At 42.4% G+C, this 13,523-nt stretch overlaps 1 protein-coding gene across 1 annotated transcript; it reads right to left on the bottom strand.

Annotated features, from left to right (window-relative positions):
- Positions 1 to 543: 543 nt before the first annotated feature.
- dselb (dermatan sulfate epimerase like b) lies at positions 544 to 7,159 on the bottom strand. The gene has a single exon (XM_078280301.1). The coding sequence runs from the start codon at positions 6,084 to 6,086 to the stop codon at positions 2,430 to 2,432; it is 3,657 nt and encodes a 1,218-aa protein (XP_078136427.1). The 5' UTR covers positions 6,087 to 7,159; the 3' UTR covers positions 544 to 2,429.
- Between the last annotated feature and the right edge of the window lie 6,364 nt (positions 7,160 to 13,523).

The raw sequence follows: 13,523 nt of genomic DNA, 5'->3' as shown, positions 1-13,523 counted from the left end.
TTCAAAGCATTTGCCTGAGGTTTCAGGGAATAATGTGCCTCTGCATGGAGGGATTAGGCACAGAGGACCCTGCCAAGCATTAGAGTGTTACAGGAAGGATCAAGAACAAATGAGTAATAAAATGACTGACTCATTGAGACCAGACTGAGATGCGAGACACGGCATGTCCTCTTTTGAAGCCTGTTCCTGTTAAGGTCCCGTCTCAGTCAGAGCGTAACAAAAGAATTTCCTGACATGTTTTTAATTGTTGGCTCTTCCTTGTCATGCATGTCAACCGTACAAGCAATTAGGCTTCTGCCATCCATGTCTAATAAAAATTGAGATTTTGCTGCTGCATAATTGTGGCAGCAGAAACGTCTGCATAAGTTTCACTCGTGGGTTATCAGTAACCATCGTGAAAGAGACTATTAAAATGTATGCTGTCTTGTAGATAATAGTAGTTTAACATGAGTATAATAGCAAGATCTGCAGCTAATGATGTCATGTAATCACGTGGCACATTCCGTTATCACAGCTCAAGATAATTCACTGCAACAGAAGTGGTTGCCGATATATTTATGAATTTATTATTTTCTTTACATTATCTCCACCTCTTGCTCCAGAGCCCACAGAAAACCATTGAAAAATGAAGAAAATGATTGTAATTCAAGGCCACAGAAGCAAGGAACCATATCCCCACGAGCAAATACAAAACAGAGTTGGTAACAGGATTGCAACACCAAAGTGAAAGCATGTCTGCCAAGTCTACACATTCAAAGACCACAAACATCAAACAGGGTTTTTTTTTTCAGGCAGTCAAGGGTTTCAGTGTTGGTAGAGAAGAAAACAAACAGGACTGTTTCTAGCTGAGGAAAGATGGATATTTCCAAATGGGCACAGTATGATTTTCTTTTGTGTACAGATGCAAGGGGACAGTCGATAATTGAGTAAACCATCTGCATATTACATGTGATCCATTTACAGTACAGAAATGTTTAAGCAAGCGGTATCAAAGGTTACTGAGGAGCGTATATTTTTTTGTCCAGGCCAAAGAGCATAAAATCACAGAGTAGAAATGGTCTCAGACTTTTTCTTCTTCTTTAGCTATACTTAATATTCATCGGCTGCTCAGTCCACTGCTCACTGAACTCTCTGGATATCTGATTGACCAGGAAATGAAAACTGCTTGCATTTCCTCCAGGCCTTTATAGTGAAGACAGCACAACAATAAAGCACAGGGTGAGCCTCAGTTATGGCATTTTGCAGATTAATATGAGTAGCTGAGGGGGATGCTTTGGAAATTGCTTTGACTAGAAATGTGTCAAGGCTGACAGGTTGTTTTTTTTTCAGTTTGATCCCTATTAAGCACTTTCCTCTGATCTAATTCAATAAATGCCAAAGGGAGTTATAATAACCATATTCATATTCCTGATCCTTTGGGATATGCATCTTTGGAACCCATAAATACTTCTAACTTTCTTTCTTCTACACATAATATGTTCAGAGGTTTTATATTTCCAAGCTAATCAAGTATATAGAGTAAAGTTAGCTTTGTAAAATGCACTGAATCCCACATACAATCAAAGGAGTCCCTGCAAAAGTGCTAAGCCACCAAGCCACCGTGACATCGTTGAGCTTCAAATAAAATCCCTCTACTGATGTAATGGAAATACAGTCCATACCATTCATAGGTCTATAATCTAATGCACTTTTTTCTGCTTTCCAAAAGAGTTTATATATTGCAGCATTATTTTAGTTTTAAAGGGAAAAAGCACACAAAGTTCAGATATTAAATTCATGACAGCCAAATTAGTCTTTGAAAATTCTCTCCCAAAGCTACAAATTAGGAGACTGTCAATAAATACAAGTCTTACTTCTTAATGAGCTTCATAACGTATCTGTTCCAAACTAGTAAATATGTCTTGATCCACCCCTCAACAAAAATGAATGCCAGTAATAATAGATATGGATTTTGCACAAACATCTCTCTGACATTAAAGATTAGGGATTGGAAAAAAATCTCATGTTCTCATCTTTTACTAAGACAAACAGTAAACAATCATCACTGTAAAACTGAGCTGTTATATAATAAAATCAAATGTATGCTGAAATTCAACTCTGCATGTAAGACAGCAATGGTCCGAAGTCTCACTCAATAAAAGACTGCTACAAGTGAATGTGAAAAGCTGCTGGAGGGAAAAAAAGAACATGAGCTGCCTTTCCACTTATTTTAATGTAAAATATTCCTCCGTCACAAACATCTGTTGCTGCAGTCTGTACAACACCAAAACAAACAACAAACAGGAAAAAGACAGAAATGCTACCCAGTTTCTTCTCAACATTGTAAAATTTAAGGTCAGTGCAAAAAAAAAAAAAAAACTTTACAGAACTCGATGGCAGCTACAGTAAACAAGACTCAAGCTCAATATCAGCCGACCAGCAGCAGCCAGTTAACTGGCAAACCTGGTGTAACCCAGCCTCCTCATCACAATCCCACACACGTCCTCTATTAGTCTGATGTCCTTTCGAGGCATAGTTTGTCTCCACATGTTAATGTTGGCTGGTGAAATGTCTCCTTCGTACATTAGATTGTACAGGTTTGTGGATGTGGTGAATAGAAGTTGGTTGAGGGCTGCGGGTGAGACGGGCACCCCCAGAAATGTGTGTATGCTCTCTGCTGTCTCCTGCGGGAAGTTGACCACGTCCTCAAACCTCACTCGGAGGTAGGACTCCTCGGGGACGCTCTCGCTGACTCTCAGCACCGCTGCGGTGTGAGCCAGCCACAGATGAGCCAGTATCAGGATGGGGTTTGTCTCTGAACGCGACAGCAGCCTCTGGATTATTTTAAACTCTGGCGCTGCAGTTGGGCACCCGTCACTGACAGCATCCTCCTTGAATATCAAGGAAAGGTGCTGCGGGATATTTTTAAGGGAGTAAAGGCTGGGTTTGCTGTTATAAACCATGAGATAAATCCACGCTCGAGGGTCTCTCACCATGTAGATTGTCCTCAGGGAAGATCCCACAACCTCCTGAATGAAAGGCAGTTTGAGCGGCCAGCTTCCGCTTCGCATGTTGAGGACCACCCGGGCGTTGGGGTACTCCGCAACATGGCGTCTTATCTCCCTAACATACTCTGCATCTCTGTCCAGACTTATTCTCAGCTTGCCCTTCAGCTCAGACACCGGCTCTCTCCTCCTGGATCTTTTCTTTCTGTCCCTAGAGAGGCTGACTCTCTGGGGCTGTTTGAACCTGCTGCCCTCTACTAGCTGAATATTCTGCAAGTGCAGCTTGGTGTTGTGGACCAGCGAATGCAGCCAGCCCTGAATAATCTTAAACCGTCCGTGCATGGCGTCTGACCTCGACCACTCACAGGCGTCGACCACGGAGTCAAACTCAAACTCGGTCTCGGGAATGTCAACGTGCTCGGTGGGAACTCTGATGTAAACAAAGTCTGAGTTGTTGTAGAAAAGGTGCTTGAGTATTTCCGATCCCGATCCGGGAAGGGTTGTTATGACGACGGTGGGAAGGGGGAGTCGGTGCTGCTCATACAGTCTGATTTGTTTGTTTACTTCGCTTTTGGCACCCGCAACTTTCCATTTTACCCCACAGAGAAGCTCATCGCAGCTGTTGGACACAAACAGCAGCTCAGCTATCCACAGAATGAGCACAGAGAGGAGGGCATAACGCATCAGCCTGCTGAAGCAGACATAAAACTTCCTCTGCATGGTCAAAAATCCTATGGCCACACAGAGAACAACCCCTGCTATCACATTGACTGTGACGCCAAAGTCAAACAGCTGATTATCACTGCTTATTTGTTTGGGGATGAGTTGAGTCCCAAGGCCATATCGAGTGATTTGATATCCATCCTCAACTTTACAGTGACCTCCGAATCCTAAATAAGTCTGCCTTGCTCCTATGTCTTTGTAATTTGTAGCAATAGAGACTATCTTCTCTGTGTTATTTATGGTTAAAGAAAGTCTCACTCCATTTTTGCTATTATCCATAAATCTACAGCTGGACACTTTGACATATGGCCCATGCAAGACGTAAGCGACTCTGCTGACTGTGCCTGTCATTGGGAAAGTGACATTGACATACTGAGTCCACCTCTTTTTAAACTCAGCTGCCTGCTCTGCCTCTTGTATCCTGGTATCAGGGCTGTGACCCTGGCTGTCGAACCAGAACATTTTATAATGAGCGTCCCACACATCCATCATGGCGCCATTATATCTGTCCATGAATCTGAAAGGGACGTATTTAAAGTCAATGTCAAGATTGTGGAAAAAAGCACTGAGGGACTTTACAGGTGAATCACTCCACTTCTCTACGTGGTCAAGCACCAGCAGAGTCTGTGAGTTTAGCAGAACTAAAGCTCTGTACACACTCTTTAGTCTCATAGCGGGGGAATAAGCCAATGCCGCTTCCCCACTCACAAACATGGTGTCCCTGTGTGAGGAGGCGACAATCACCTCCCCTCTCGCATCACCCACCCCCTCATCAGTCCAACGCAGCCACTTAGCGCATTCCCCCAATTGACCCTCCCATGGACTGTTACACTGGCTGGTAGGAGATGGACTGAACACTAACACATTGTTAAGGTAGCTGTACTTTGGACCATAAAGTGCTTCAGACACAAATACTTGTCCATTTGGAGCAAATGTGAAAGAGTTTTGATCAGGGTGTTCGTGACCTGGGTTAAAGCTGTTCCAGCCCTCCACCCAGGAGTAAGGCTTGTCATGGACAATGTCATAGACTGCACGGCCCCCCAGCTTGCCAGACTTAAAGGAGACAAAAGTGTTACCCTGGCCGTTTGGTAGCCCTGCTCCATAGGTAACCACACCCCAGTTTGAGAAAATATGCATCCTAGCTATTCCAAAGTCGTGGGGAGGCTGCGGCGTGAGGTGGGAGTTGTACCAGATGTATTCTGTGTGAAGTGTAGCCCAGCGCTGGGCAGACGACTGCCCCATGGGACCATCCTTGGGTCGGTGCTTTCGAATCTGTTGAGCCAGCCAGTTACCCGTCCCGTTCCTCATGACGAATGTGTCGAGGAAAACAAGCTGGCTCTCCGGCCCATAAAACCAGTTGTAGTTGGAGTCTGCGATGCCAACTGTTCTCTGAAATCCCGGCAACAGAGTGGCATAATAAAACCAGAAGTGTCCCCGCAGCCAATTGTTTTGCAGGTTGTCAATGTTGAAATGGCGTTGAGCTAAGAAGACATACTGTGTGATGGACTTGGCTGTGTAGCTCCCGTAGGCTACTCCCTCATCCAGAGACCCATCAACAACATGGTTTAGGAGAAACATAGTTTTCTCCATGTAGTTCACTGCCACTTGTTTCCAGATCATTGACTCCGGGTCATCATGTGATCCAACCACTATTGCCCCAGTCAGGACAGCTAATATGTTAGTGGTTTGATGATTTTGGAGATACTGTTTCCCCCACCCCCTGTACTTTGAGAGCTCATACAGCTCCTCTGTCTCAGAGCGAATTTTCTTGAGGTAAACATCCCTTCGCTGCTCATCCAGGTAGGAGTAAATGAAGTCATAAGCAGTGGCAAACCCAGTGAGAGAGTGTGCCATGGGGACCTCGTCGTTAGGGGCACTGGTTACCTTCCAGTCTGGATATTCAGTCATCCTATCCATAAACTTGATAAGAAACTGCAGGGCAGCAGAGTCCTCTGGGCACAACAGGCAGTAGAGAGCCAGGGGAGGCAGGTTGTTCCCATAAATCTCATTCCACTTGCTTGTAAACTCTGCATGTTTCACTGGGGGCATGTAAAAAGGGACATTAGACAGCATGGTGAGCGCAGCCGCCCGGATGACTTTAAATATGTGACTGTGGGTGGTGGAGGACCTTTGCCTCAAGTGCAACACATCCACTTGGTTAAAATATAGGTTTGGATGGGAATCAGTAGACTGTAGTTTCCACTGCTCAGTCGCTCTGGCTTGTGCGAGCTTGACCTGCAGCAAGTCATCTGTAAAAATGTCTCTGTCTGTGGCGTTGAAGACCCCCGAGAACGCTGTCCCCACTGCAAACAGCGGTAGTAAAAAAACTGAATAGACAACCCAGTTCACTGCCATGTTGCCGGGCATTTGTGAATACATTTCACTGCATTCAAATATTAGGCAACTGATTATTTTCTTCCTTAAAAATGTTGCTGTAATGTCCCATAATTCCAGTTGATATTTCAGAGTAAAGGTCCATGTTTGAGATATATTTTTCAGAGGAGCTCAAGAGTTCAAAAAATTATATTTTATAAGACAAATGATGCTAAATGAAAGTCCCATGCATGATAGTCAAGAAGAGGAAAAAACTTTAGTGCAAGGACAAACACTAGCGATATAAACTTGTAACAATCTTGTAACAGTTTGCAAAGGCAAAAAAACGCATCACATTAATCATACATCAAATGTCTGATGGTAAGAAGTTATTCGCGGTCTGTTTTGAATTTAAATCCAAGAGAAAAAATCCCGAACGTTTTCCTCCGTCCTCATAGTAATACGTGTGCTCGTGAAGACTGGCAATCTTCCCCCTCCTCGCATGCGCCAGTAGCTCATATTGATCTCCTCCCCAAAACATTTCCTCTCGGACAAACATCAGTCACCCCCAGTCTGTGTCCGGTCCAATCACAGCCACCCAAAGGCACCGTGTGCAGCCCGACCGAACTGCAACATCCGCGGACACGAACCTCAGCAAACAGCGCATCTCCGCAGATAGCATTGCTTTGTATCCCCCCGCTGCAGGGACTCCAAACATGCCTGGTGCTTAAAATTGCAAATCCCGATCGGGAAATCGATCTGTTTGCATTGTTAAATCCGGTAATCTCCTTTTATTATTTTTATAAAGCTCCCTCGTACGTTTCTTATCTTCGGCGATTAGTAAGTCCAAGAGGAAAGTTGGCGTCACTTCTCAAGTATTCAAAGAATGAGACATGTTTCGGGTTGTCCACAGGAAACAGTAAATCAGCCTCCAAAATGATGAATAATCCAGATGTGGATGTACTGTATCTGTAGGCATATGTAGGCTATAGGCTACCCGCTGCCGATTGAGAGACATATCTCACAAGTAAAGCTGTGTGTAGGCTAATCTCCGGACGCGTCTCCGTTATGTCCCCCCCCCGACTGTTCAACACAGTCAGTGTGATTGTTGTTCCTGCACTGGATGGAAAATTTCCACTGTACAAACTGTAGAGGGAGCCGTGACCTCAGAAGCCCAGCCTCATCCCTCATGTAGGCAGAGAGTGGGAAGGCTGACTATTCATTTCATGAAATCTCTCTCTCTCTCTCTCTCTCTCTCTCTCTCTCTCTCTCGACTAATGTGTTAGAGTCCTGCTCATAAAGGCTAAAGTAAAATCCCACAAGTGGTGATAAAAACTATTTCTTTGGATCTACTGAACACTTAAAAGACCCACACATTGTTTTTTTTTGCAAAAAAGTTATATTAAAGGAATGGTTAGATATTAGATATTTTTGGGGAAATACACTCAGAGTTAAATGAGAAATTTGTTAAATATGAAGCTATAGCCAGCAGCTGGTTAGTTTAGCTTAGCATGAAGACTGGAAACAGTTAGCATATTGGCTACACTTAAGTGACAAAATTAGCTTAGCAGCATCTGTGAATTCCATAAATGAACACGCTATATAGCGTGTGTTTAATATGTAGGCTATAAAGTGTAAACATAATTATTTTCAGTTTTATGGAAATTTTGAGGAAGTATAAATGTCCTGGCCCGGACCAGGGTTTCATGCATAGACTGTACGAGTGAAGCCAAAACATCTTGATCGCCCCCTGGTGGCTGGCTGGTGATTGGTTGGGCGGATGTATGGACGTCGCCACTGCTTAATCACTACTGCACAGACTCTGCCTCCGAAATTACAAGAAGGCAGCTCCAGTATCCGGGACACGTCATCCATCTTTAAATTATGTTACAGTCTAGCGGGCACCAGTAACTTCCTCGATTTTTAGTTTTTTTTCCTTTTCTTTTTTATGGATTAAATGTAATGTGTTAATTGATTAGAGAAGCTGGTAGGTGGATTTGGTTACCTTTGGATACAGCCGATAGCTGAATTTCCCCTATTTACGCTAAGCTAAGCTAAATGGATGCTGGCTATAGCTTCATAATTAGAGTACAAAAATGAGAGCGGTAACAATCTTATCTAACTCTCTGCAAGAAGCACTTAAGCCTATTTCCAAAAATGTCAAATATTACTTTATTTTGTTGCTGTTTCCTGTCTTCATGCAAAATTAAGCTAAGTGGCTGCACCCATATATTACAGACAGATAAGAATGGAATTGATCATCTCATCTAACTCTCAGCAGGAAAATCTTGTTATGAGATACTGGAACTTTTAAATAAAACTATCCTCATTATGATTTACTTTAAGAGTCACTATGATTAGTCTTGAAAATGATACCAGCATTTGAAGTGACACAAAATTACTTGTATTTAAAATTATATATTAATTAATATAAAATTAACTTCATATTACAAAATAATCATTACAGGCTCATTAATCTTCAGTCTCAGTTGCATGTCCTTGTTACACATATCCTGAGGCAACAGAAAAGGCATCCAATATCCTCAAAAGCATCTCTCCTCAGAGAAATGTGTGACATTTGCCTGTCCTAACACGTGGCACTGTGCACTCATTGATCACCTCATTGTGAGTATTATGTTTCTGTGCAGCATCTTCATTTAATGATGGATCGCTTTCTCTATACCCAGTTCGCATGTGTCTGCTGCAACATGCTATCCCACAGGGAACACTGTTGCATGATGTTTTTTTCCCCCTCAGTTTAAAAAGCACATGCTACAGGCGCACAGTTGGCCTTATCAGGATGGCTGCAGGAAACACACAGTAGCCTAATCTCTCTCTTAGGACATAAAGTCTTTCATATGAAGAGGAGATGCACTGCAAAAAAGATGCCTCAATTTAAACGGTGATGATAATCTTTATGCTCACATCTGTCAAATCGCCTCATAAACAAAAATCATACTTCGGGAATTGATAATGCTTGAAAACTCTGAACAACTTTTACTTTTTCAAATTTATTTTAAAGAAGGAACTCATCAGTCTTCCCAACAGATTTTGCTTTTAGCACATGTCCAACATCCGACACTGCATCAACTGCCCAGCCTGCTGAGAAACAAATCAGCACTAACTTGTCCTTTCTTACAGGACAGTCACGACAAAAGCCTTTACACCAAACACTATGACATTGTCCCGGTTGTCAGCGATTACATAGCCGACGTGGTCTTATTATAGCCCGATCATGAACTAAACCCATGTAGAAAGACTAATAAAGCATCCAGCGTATGATTTTTAACAATGTGTGTGTGTGTGTGTGTGTGTGTGTGTGTCAGTCAATCGTAGCGGTCTGCATAATCTGTGCAGCCAGCGTTACAATGTAGGCTGTATTTGTAAACATTGTTGCAATGCCTCTTCTTATCTGTCTTGTTTTAACCAGTCCCTCCAGGTCCGCTGGAAAGTCAGCGGACGAGCGCTGGGTGGAAATGGGGACATTCTAAAACGTGAAAAAGCTTAACGTGGTTTAATGTACCTAAACAACGATCAATGATCACCAAATTTCTCTCTCAGCAATATGAGAGAGAAATGTGGTGCTCATTGATCGTTGTTTAGGTACATTAAACCACGTTAAGCTTTTTCACGTTAGGACTTAAATAAAGCCCATGAGAACCGCGGAGAGTCAACCCACAGCCACTCCGCTGCCCTGCTGAAAATGTGAAGCACACACTCGTCACACGGGCCAATTTAGCTGAAACCTGGGCGCAATTTCACATTAGGCTTTCAGCCAACAAACTGATTCTTGAGCATCTACATCACATTACATTTGTGTGTGTGTGTGTGTGTGTGTGTGTGTGTGTTGTTGGTTAGAATAACACTGGTAACACTTTATGGTAAGGGTACATTAATTATCATGAATTCATGCATGAATTAATTGATGTATGTATTATTATGCATTATGTAATTAATGATTTATGTGTTACTGCATTCCTTAATATCCCATGAATCATCAGGAATTGACGTGTTCATAGTCTGTCATTCGTGACCTCGTACATGAACAACACAACTGAAGCATTAGGTACGTGGGCACATCATTATGAATTATGATTTATTAAGCATGATTATTTATTTTTCTGCAAAAAACTGTGGTCATCACTGCGCAAATTCTGATTTGAACACAACTTGTGCATAACGATGTAGCCACCTTACCTAATGCTTTAGTTGATGTGTTGTTCATGCATGTGCATGAGGTCATGAATGAGAGGCTATGAACTCATGTCAATTCCTGATGATTCATAAGATATAAAGGAATGAAGTAATGCACAAATCATGAATTAATTCATGCATGAATTCATAATTCGTGTACAGTGTTACCATAACTTTAGTTCAAGCCTGTGGCAGCAGTTCCAAATAATTTGTTTAGTGCCATGCAATGAAAAATATCTTTTCACAAAGTTTTTCACAAGTGGGTGAATTTTCCTTATATTATTTCTTAGATATGTAGGCTACATACCAAGAAAATTCATGAATATTAACTGAGATACCCCATTATGTTGTGAGCAGTAGGCCTAAGTGTGCTGTTGGCAAAATTGTGTCTAATCTGTCTGTGTCTATGTCTGACCTGAGCTGGCACACGTTCACGTCAAAAAGCGTGTGCGTGCACTACGGTCACACGCAAAGTGTCCCGGTTTTAGTTCCGGGAAATCTGGTCACCCTACCTTAGCTGAATGTTTTTATACAGTTTTATACAGTTATACATAATGTAGTAGGGTATTTTGGAGAAGGAAACTGAACTGAAACCAACGGCTAATGCTGCAGCCACTAGCTCCTCTCCTCAGCATATGGCATATTTGTTTTGTAAGAGCATTGAATTTGCATATTTGCTCAGAAATCAGACTCACTGCATCCTGCATCTCTGGTGAGAAAAGTATAGTTGCATTTCTGTGGGCTACGAGTTTTAACCACGTTGTGCTTCTGGCCGCACCTCACTCACTGATGTCAAGGCTTGTATTTCTTCTTTGGCAGCAGCAGCAGCTTAGCTTTGTGATCATACAATTATTGCCTGGTCCAAGTTAGCAGAGATGTGGGAAATACATCCCTATCCACTCTCTCTCCTCTACCTTTTAATGTGTTTGACGTCAGCTGCAGTCCACTGATGTAAATTTCATGTTAGTCAGTGGTATGCATGGATTTGGTTCCAAGTTCAACCCTCACTGGTTAGGAATGTTTTCTCCAAAGTCCTTGAAGAACTTATATTTATGTATTTTTTAGAAAAAGCAATAAGCTCAGGCATTGGATGATTCATTGAATATAAACTGGTTTACGACTTTTAAGGCACGCCATTTTCTTGATTTAACAAAGCCCTCAACCTTGACTTGTTATAAGATACTGGAACTTATTGCTGATATGAATTAAACTGCTTAAGAAACATGTAACTACCAACTTTGAGAAAAGTCTGATTTATAAAACTGAATGAGTAAAAACCTCACTTAAATTGACTGTTTTTTTGGTTTTTTTTTGCAGTGTGCACCCCTCTGGAGTATGCTTTACCCAGACTTTCACTTCCATTAACTGTCCATCTGTTCAACCTCCATGTTTCTCAGTAGAGTACTTTTGACTAATTTGATCTTCCTTTAGTCGCCTCCACTTGCATTATTTCCTGTCGTTACTGGAAAATCGCTCCTCCAAATGAGCTCTGAGCGAGAGAAATGTTTGTCTGATGCACACAACCGCCATCCTTTGAAGTTTTACTCCAAAACTAACAGGAATAAATTCCAATCGCTGCAATGCTGCATGCCCATTCTTCCCCGTCAGACTTGCATTGGAGAGAACAAGTTAAACTGAGCATCCTAATTAGAGGAAGCCTTGGTGTGGTGAAATGATTTAATTATGGCGACCACAGTAAACTAACATACTAATGACTTTCACCCGCAGCTGCTCAGGCCTTGGGTTGAGCAGGAGGTCCTCGAGTTGTTCGCCTCTGGTTGCCTGGTGACATTTCTAGCTTATCTGATCAGAGAAGACAAATGGTAGACTGCCAAGAACGTGTCAAACATGAATCCTGGACGCACCATTGACTGACAGGTAGCAACTTGTGTCTCCATGTCTACTGTAGCTCTCCTGCTGTTTACACTGGATGTTTGAAGCTTTGCAGATCTTGGCTTTGCTTGTTGAGAACAAAACTCCATAGCCATACATATTGAAAGGAGATGTGTGTGCTGACAGCCAGTGGCCTTATTAAAAATAAGCCATGCTGGGAGAAAAGGAAGGTGCGAACAAGGCCCTTAAAAGACTCCCCCCTATTTCTCTCTCTGCAGAGAATTTCAATTTTCCCCCCAAGAGTCTCAGGTTGCTCAGCATGCCAGTGTCCCGCATCCGGCCCTCTGGGTACAGGCAGAGGGAAAATTGGCTCTGACTGTTCAGGTTTCAAAGATGGTTTCAGCGCCTTCTATGAGGCTGTCTGTCAATCACAGTAGTCTCCTCAAAACAAAGCAAACAGGTACAGTATTCCCCGGGCGCTTTCAGAATCACTGTGGTCCCTCAAAACCATTAAATGTACTTGTCCAGAGAACAGCAAATAGATTACCTGATGATGCTGCAAATGGAAACACTCAATGCATAAGGGCCTTTCATAACAATAGGAATAATGTCCATACACATAGATGGAAAAACAATCTTTGAGAGATTGCTATGAAACAATCTTGTGAGCTTTGTTTATCAAATCATCCTATCACACTTCACCTCTGCTAGCAATTCTCAGTTCTTGAGTGCCCCATTGACAGTAGATCAGATAGAAGATGAGCACTTTCCAAGGCTGTGACCATATGCGTTGATTTCGGTGGGGACGGTGGGTACGCGTACCTACCAGATTTCGTCATGAGTCATTTGTACCCACCACTTTTTTTGAAAACCTCGAGCTCAATTTAGTTTAAAAAAAAGTCCATAACACATATAATTCTTGAGCAACAGATGCCAAAAAATCCACAACGATCTCTATCCCCACAAGGCAGACACACACACACACACACACACACACACACACACACACACACACACAGACACAGCCGCTCTGCTGCTCCGCTGGCTGCATGCTTCTCTGTTCACAACACTGCCTGTCGGGACATTCTGCTTAACGTGAAAAAGCTTAACGTGGTTTAATGTACCTAAACAACGATCAATGATCACCAAATTTCTCATGGCCATATCTTGTAATGAACACTTAAGTCTGTCAAAAGAACTAAACCGAAATCCAACGATTATATAAGTTAGCTCACATTAGCGTTGTCTTCTTCATTGGTGCCTATGGCGAGGAAAAAGCTTGTACCTAAACAATGATCAATGATTACCAAATTTCTCTCTCATATTGCTCCTCATAACCACTGAAAACTGTCAAAAAATTGAACCAGAAATGTGGTGATGATTGAGCGATGTTAAGGTACATTAAACCACGTTAAGTTTTTTCACGTGTCCGGGTTCTCGGCAGTAAGTCGGACTCGTTTCAGGTGAGAGTTGGCC

Source organism: Sander vitreus, chromosome 22 (assembly GCF_031162955.1).
Source record: "Sander vitreus isolate 19-12246 chromosome 22, sanVit1, whole genome shotgun sequence".
NCBI lineage: Eukaryota > Metazoa > Chordata > Actinopteri > Perciformes > Percidae > Sander > Sander vitreus.
Note: the sequence above shows the minus strand (reverse complement) of the source record. Positions and strands in the feature narration are given on the sequence as shown.